Consider the following 7,854-nt stretch of genomic DNA (forward strand, 5'->3'; position numbering starts at 1 on the left):
GTACATTTGTGATTTAAACTCAAAAAAGTCATTTTAAAGTATGCTTGGGTTGATTCATTTTGATGCGAGTCAAGTGAGGAATCTTTTCACTGGAGAATCTTCGGTCACGTTCGGACCATTTGTCACGTGATCAATTTCGTGCCACATATGTCCTTAAATCATTTGTAGCCAGTTCAGGAAATCAAGTATGTTCTGAAACGGGAGGAGACAGTTACATTCGAATAGAGGCTATACTTTTTTTTTTTTTACAATTTAATTTTTTTAAACTACATATTAGTGAGAAGAGAGCACAGTGAGTGTATAGGCTGAACATGGCGTGGGAGACCTTCAAAGCAGTGAGTTGAACAGTTTAAAAAAAATGTTATATTTTCCTTGCCTGGTAACGTTAGGCTAACTAGTTATACTATAGTAACATACTAGCTACACCAAATTAAAATATGCCTGTACATACCTTCAAAATCAACACCTGACATTTAAGTTTATGCGTGTATGGATTAAATGTCATAAAAAATAATGACTAGGTTAAATGTATGTGTGCGCTTTGTATGTTAATGTTGCACAGTATATTGGTAACGTTAAACTTTTATTTACATATCCCACTAGCGAGGGTTGGTCTCGTTCCATTAACTAACGTTACTCTCTAACTCACAGGAAATGCGGATGGAAATTTGATGCAATGTATAACCTCCATACTAAAATCAGAGGTCGACGTACAAACTCTCTAAACGAGATCAAGAGCTCGTGTGATGTCCCTAATTTTGAGACTGTAGTTTACCCTCCATTACTTATAAGTTGTCACGTGTTTATTCAATGCCATGGGAAACAGGGTAGAATGAGTAATCGTGTGTGTGCACGTGGTCAGTGCCCTGACATAGAAAGGCTCTATCTATAAATCTACTAGTCTGGAAACAGTTTGTCCTGTGATAGATGGTTAAGGAAAACAACAGCCTGTTCTGGCCTATGGAGAGTGGCCTTGATGCAGAGTCCCCAACACCAGTCTCCATGTTATTCAATTTAACATAGTAACATGCAGAGTTTGTTTTTCTCTACTTTTCTAGGGTTGAAGGTGTTTCCCAGCATGTCTACTGTGACTAGCAAAAACAGTGGATTAGTTTTAAGTTGATGCTTCAAAGTGACACTAATTGTGGTGTTTTTGTCATTCTGTAGTTAAGGTTGTGTTGGCCTCATTTGGCCCTGCTGCGAAGATGTCCCCACCCATATCCACAACTGTACAGATCCTTCAGCTCACAAAGGTACTATACTAACTACACCTTGTCTGAGACGATGGCCAAGCTTCTGTTCCTGTGGTGTCTGTCAGCTTGATGTACAAGTACACCACCTAGGCAGGAAGCAGAACTATACATGCAGTTAGTCAAACACTGTAACCTTCCAGAAAGCGACATCGAAAGAAATGTACACACACTGTTGCTGAAATGCCCATGTCTTCTCCTGTCAGGCCAGGGCAGAGCCGAGGGTTGTTCAGGAAGATGTTTCTGGGCGTGGCGGTGAGTGTTCCCGCGGTGGTGGGGGTCCAGTACGCCTTTGCGGAACCTCGAGAGAGACGGAAGATGAAGATCTTGGTGAAGGGAGTCGGTCGCTTCTGTAGGTGGGTCTCATCCTTTATGCATGTGGTCAAATGTTTTGAATAATTTCCTTTTTGAGTTACTCAAACCATGTCCCTCTCTCTGTCCCTACAGGTCTATATATGTAGGACTCTATATCTCAGTAGATTATTGGTGGACCTCCAATGTGACGTTACGTTGCATGGACGAGGTAAGTTTGACAGAATATATATTGGGTGCGTTCCTCTGTCCAGGTGTTGCTGACGCATGCCAGATCTTATAACGTCTGGATCGGTATTTTAAGTATCCGCTAACCACATGTGTTATAGCGATCTGGTGCCTGACAGCACAGTCAATGACGTGGCACGCAACCATTGGTTGATGCATGCAGCGTCTGAGCAGGGGAACGTGACCATTATGAATTGTGACAGCCCTATGTGTCTGTATATGTCTGCTAAACAATGGTGTGAGTCTGAAACGATCTCGGTAGTTCAATCCCATCTTCCCCTCTGTGTTGCCAGAGCAGCTCATCATTCATGGCAGGGATGTCATTGTGCCACCAAAGGGCGGCAGACAGCATGGTGGCGGGAGCGGTGCAGAACGGAGGGATATATGTTAAACTTGGACAGGGACTGTGTGCTTTCAACCACCTGCTGCCTCCTGAGTATGTCAAGACACTGCATGTCCTGGAGGATAAGGCTCTTAACAGGAGATACAAGGAGGTAAGACCTGCAGTATTTGTCTTGTCAAACATTGAAGAGTAGTTAATGAAGCAATAAGTAGTGAAAGTGATGGGGGAGCCATGCTTATAGTTGTCACGGCTTTGAATGCCTCTTGGCCATTCATAATGTGAGGCTAGAACTGGCAATTCTATAATTTACAATGAAAAGTGTTGAGAAACATTCTTACATGAAATGATCTGTCACGTTCTACCAGGTAGACTCTCTGTTCAGAGAGGACTTCAACACTACTCCAGACAGGATGTTTAAGAAGTTTAACTATGAGCCCATCGCAGCAGCCAGTCTGGCTCAGGTCCACAAGGCAGAGCTGCAGGACGGGACTCCTGTTGCTGTCAAAGTGGGTTCAGGTTAACTGTACAACACATTCAGCCACAGTTAATCGTTTACTGTGTGTGATTTACTCTCTTAAATAGGTGTCACCTCACCTGATTAAACCAAACAGAACACTTTGGTTAAACCAGGCTAGATATCACTCCTCATTCTGAACATTAACCTCTCTCTCTTCTCCAGGTGCAGTACATAGACCTCAGGGATCGGTTTGACGGTGACATCAGGACTCTGGAGATCCTACTGGACGTTATAAAGTTCATGCACCCCAGCTTCGGCTTCAGATGGGTCCTCAAAGTAAGGGCTTAAACTTGTCTGCTAATTTGGTCGAAAAAGCTTCTTTTTTTTGTGTGTGACCTTATCAGATAATATCTCGCAGAGCATGATTAGATAGACATGGTCCCCTAATCTAACCTAACGTTGGCATTCTCTGACGATATTAGGACTTGAAGGGGACATTGGCTCAGGAGCTGGACTTTGAGAATGAGGCCAGGAACTCTGAGAGGTGTGCAGAGGAACTGAAACACTTCAAATTTGTCGTCGTGCCAAAGGTTTACTGGGACCAAACCAGCAAGGTGAGACCCAGACCTATTCACTGCTGTGAATTACAATGGCTGTGTTCAAATAGGCAGCTCATTTCAGATTTTCTTTTTTTTTCTCCCACTGTCTTTAGACCAATGACAGATCTTTTAACGTCACTCTTTTTCAGAGCTGATCTGATTGGTCAAAAGATCAATTAGTGAGAAAAAAAATATCAGTATTGGGCTGCCTGTCTAAACACAGCCTTTGATACCTTTTTTGACCACGTTTGTATTATTGTACTGTAATAAACAAACCATTTTCCTTTAGAGAGTGTTGACTGCAGAGTTCTGTGAAGGCTGCAAAATCAGCAATGTGGAAGAAATCAAAAGACAAGGACTTAGCTTGAGAGATGTAAGTACCGATCGTGACACTGTAGAGCAGCCTTTGTCTATGCTCATTAGTACTCGGATAAGCATATAAACCGTTGTTTTTTCAGACTGCTGACAAGTTGATCCGTACGTTTGCAGAGCAGATATTTTACACAGGCTTCATTCACGCTGACCCTCACCCCGGCAACGGTAGGTCAGGGGCTTGTTTACAGTTTCTGCTGAACTCTAACTTGTATCAGGGCAGTTTCCAAGAGGTTTTTCCAGATATATAAAAAGTTAAGTCGAGTTGATAACAAATAACTAACTGTTCAACAATATTTGCTAAAAATGACTTGGTGACCTTGAGTGCATGTTCTGTACCATGTCACAGTGCTTGTGAGAAGAGGTCCAGACAAGAAGGCAGAGCTAGTACTGTTGGATCATGGTCTGTATGAATACCTCAGTGAAATGTAAGATTTAAGCTATAATCATAAGCCATTTAGCAGACACTTTTCTCCAAAGCAACTCAGTGGTGTGGATACATTTTAGAACCTACAACCTTATCAATATTTTTTTAAATTGTACAGCTATGTATGTATATCGTATGTTATACTATCACCTAACCTTTGACCCTGTAGTGACAGGGTAGCGCTGTGTAAACTGTGGCGGTCCATAGTCCTGAGAGACGACACTGCTATGAAGAAGTACTCCAACAGTCTGGGGGTCAAAGGTGAGAGGACAACTAATATCATTTCAAACAGAAGTCCTATGCCTTAAACAAATCCAGTCTCACAACAGACTAATAAAATTCTTACAATATCCTGATTCCTATCCAATCAGACTACTTCATCTTCTGTGAGATGCTGCTGCAGCGGCCAATCAACATGAGGGAGCTGGGCCTGTCCAACATCCTGAGTCGTGAAGAGACATCCTATATGAGGGACATGGCTGTCAATCACTTTGACAACATCATGGCCGTTCTCAAGTCCATGCCACGCCCCATGCTGCTGGTGTTCAGGAACATCAACACGGTCCGCAGCATCAACATCACACTAGGAGCTCCGGTGGACAGATACTGTGTCATGGCCAAGAGGTTAGTAGTACCAGGCTGGGAGCTCCGGTGGACAGATACTGTGTCATGGCCAAGAGGTTAGTAGTACCAGGCTGGGAGCTCCGGTAGACAGATACTGTGTCATGGCCAAGAGGTTAGTAGTACCATGCTGGGAGCTCCGGTGGACAGATACTGTGTCATGGCCAAGAGGTTAGTAGTACCAGGCTGGGAGCTCCGGTGGACAGATACTGTGTCATGGCCAAGAGGTTAGTAGTACCAGGCTGGGAGCTCCGGTAGACAGATACTGTGTCATGGCCAAGAGGTTAGTAGTACCAGGCTGGGAGCTCCGGTGGACAGATACTGTGTCATGGCCAAGAGGTTAGTAGTACCAGGCTGGGAGCTCCGGTAGACAGATACTGTGTCATGGCCAAGAGGTTAGTAGTACCAGGCTGGGAGCTCCGATGGACAGATACTGTGTCATGGCCAAGAGGTTAGTAGTACCAGGCTGGGAGCTCCGGTGGACAGATACTGTGTCATGGCCAAGAGGTTAGTAGTACCAGGCTGGGAGCTCCGGTAGACAGATACTGTGTCATGGCCAAGAGGTTAGTAGTACCAGGCTGGGAGCTCCGGTAGACAGATACTGTGTCATGGCTTTAGAGGCGAACAGACGACTGTTTCAAATAGTAGCAGTTGTAGATACTTACTAACCTGTTGTCCTATCTCCAGCGCTGTGCAAGGCTGGGGGCGGCTCTGGGCAGAGAGGCCGGGAGTTCTTCCCAGGTTCAGGGTGTTCCGATGGGTGTGGACCTCCTGGGAGAGCCTCAAATTCGAGTGTGCCCTGAGGTAACGAATCATCCTCAACACTATACACTCAGTAACCACATTTCCATCCAGTTTGAGTAAAATCATACCGTATAAAAAAATCATAATCATGACAGCTGTGGTGGAAACGGGAAGTTTCGGTACAATTTTATGAATGCCGACGGTAAGATTAATATGTGAGAAATGGCAGAAATGCCTTTATGCACAAATATAACATATGGAAGTAAATTTGGAGTCGCGTGTGATGGTGTGGTCTTCCCACTACGACTGGGGAAAGCATGCAGTTTATTAGGCTACAGATGAGAACTTATATCACAGTGTGGTGAAAGTGCACAGTGATCTTGATGCTCCTTTCCTATAAATATTGAGGGTCTTATTCTGATGACATGATGCTTGACTGCAGTTGGACAAATCCCAATATTCTCACATTTATCCATAATGTAGACTAGCCTACCCGCACTGTATCTAAGAGCGCAAGTGTCAACACGTCTCCTAGGTCTCACCCCGCTTTGCCTCCAGATCTCCCTGGATTCTTCAGGGGCATGAAAACATTGCTCAATTGGTATCAAGGGACCTAACGTGTGCCAGGAAAACATTCTCCACACCATTACACCACCGCCACCAGCCTGTACCGTTGACACCAGGTAGGATGGGGCCATGGACTCATGCAGCTTACACCAAATCCTGACTCTGCCATCAGCATGACGCAACAGGAACCGGGATTCGTCGGACCAGGATGTTTTTCCACTCCTCAATTGTTCAATGTTGGTGATGGCGTGCCCACTGGAGCCGCTTCTTGTTTGTAGCTGATAGGAGTGGAACCTGGTGTGGTCCTCTGCTGCATTGTGACAAGGACCAATGAGTTGTGTGTTCAGAGATGCCTTTCTGCACACCGCTGTTATTTACCTTCTTGTTAGCGTGCACAATTCTTGCCACTCTCCTTCGACCTCTCAAGCAGGTTTTTTTCCCACAGAACTGCCACTGACTGGATGTTTTGTTTGTCGCACCATTCTCTGTAAACCCTAGCTAGACCAGGGTTTCCCCGTACTCGGTCCTCAGGACTCCAGGGGGGGTGCACGTTTTGTTTTTTTCCCTAGCACTACACAGCTGATTTCAAATAATCAAGCTTTGATCATTTGAATCAGCTGTGTAGTGTTGGGACAAAAACATGCAGCCCTTAGGGTCCCGAGAATTGAGTTTGGGAAACGCTGCCCTAGACAATGTCGTGCGTGAAAAGCCAAGGAGGCCCGGCCACTGCGGAGATGCTGGAACCGGTATCCCTGGCACTGATCATACCTCACTCGTTTTGCCCACTCTTAACGTTCAAACAGTAACTGGATGTCTGCTTTTATATAGCAAGCCACGGCCACATCTGTCTGTAGGAGCAAACCATTTTCTGTACCTAATAAGCTGGCCACTGAATGTATAGCAGTAGACCCAACTGGGTAGGTCTTGCTCCAGACATTACCCAAAATACATCAGCATTTTTTGTTCCTACAAGATTGCCTAAAACATTAACTAAAATCATTATCTTCCCAGGTCAGAAATGGCAACGATGCGTCTGACACGGTACCTGCTATCCCTGTTGTCTTACTTTAACCTCATATCTCTGGATGAGGAAGTCTACCAATACCTGAAGTAAAGGCTGCATACCTCAGCTGCATACCTGAGACTGACTCCTGATTTAAAGCTCAAGAAATGCAACCCATTTGACAGGAAGATAACTAAGTAGTTTAATATGATAGTTGTCAGTTGGGCTGATACAATGGTGCTATGCATTTGACACATCTAGAGTACATGTCAAATCTGCTTTGGCAGGATGTGTAGACTTTAAAGATATATATTGACTTGTCTTAGTCAGGACAGGGCCCAAAACAGCCCGCCAAAGACTTGACTCGCCAGGAGTCATGGTACTGAGGAGCGCTGTCTCAATGCCTCCAAGGAATGTCAACTGGCATGACATTAACATACTTTAATGATTATGTAGAACCGTTTATTTGACCTCGTTCACTGGGGATGAATGATTGCAGTATGTGTAGGTAAGAAGCCTGGAGTGATTCCTTTTAGCCAAGATTCTTGCTGTTGCCATAAAGATTTATGAAGGAGCAATCTGACTAGAATGAGATTGTCAGCCTTTTCAGATTTATATCAAATCTTATTAATAGCACATGTTTAGTCACAGAACATTCCAGATTTTTTATCTTGTTGCATTACCTGGATAATAGGGTTTATAGATGCTGAGATAACTACATGCTTGCAGTAAAGTATGGTCAAGTCAAATGTTCATCCCTTTTTAGGAAATATTTGGTTCTCACTCAAGCACCCACCTAATGTATAAAATGCTAACTGCTAATGCTGCTGAAGAAATACCTTTTTAAAATTGTATTCTACTTTAAATAAAATGCCCTACCTCCCCTTGGAATTCTTTCTCTTGTAAATAATGCATTGATGTCCATGATAGA

The 7,854-nt window shown here is 44.1% G+C and overlaps 1 protein-coding gene across 1 annotated transcript; it reads left to right on the plus strand.

Moving 5' to 3' along the window:
• Positions 1-138: 138 nt before the first annotated feature.
• On the plus strand, positions 139-7,814 carry LOC106570223 (putative aarF domain-containing protein kinase 5). The gene is made up of 15 exons (XM_014142319.3): positions 139-335; positions 1,168-1,253; positions 1,457-1,606; positions 1,698-1,773; positions 2,084-2,284; positions 2,499-2,639; positions 2,813-2,926; positions 3,073-3,204; positions 3,479-3,562; positions 3,648-3,729; positions 3,911-3,989; positions 4,158-4,249; positions 4,360-4,612; positions 5,297-5,413; positions 6,932-7,814. Exons 1-15 carry the CDS (start codon positions 312-314, stop codon positions 7,032-7,034), a joined length of 1,734 nt encoding a protein of 577 aa, XP_013997794.2. The 5' UTR covers positions 139-311; the 3' UTR covers positions 7,035-7,814.
• Positions 7,815-7,854: the final 40 nt, after the last annotated feature.

Source organism: Salmo salar, chromosome 14 (assembly GCF_965601325.2).
Source record: "Salmo salar chromosome 14, fSalSal1, whole genome shotgun sequence".
NCBI lineage: Eukaryota > Metazoa > Chordata > Actinopteri > Salmoniformes > Salmonidae > Salmo > Salmo salar.

Excerpts from the sequence above, each read along its gene's own strand:
- LOC106570223 (XM_014142319.3), top strand. The coding sequence starts at position 312 with ATGGCGTGGGAGACCTTCAAAGCA. Across the intron at positions 3,205-3,478 it reads ACTGGGACCAAACCAGCAAG|AGAGTGTTGACTGCAGAGTT; the intron begins GTGAGACCCAGA and ends ATTTTCCTTTAG. Across the intron at positions 4,613-5,296 it reads TACTGTGTCATGGCCAAGAG|CGCTGTGCAAGGCTGGGGGC; the intron begins GTTAGTAGTACC and ends TCCTATCTCCAG.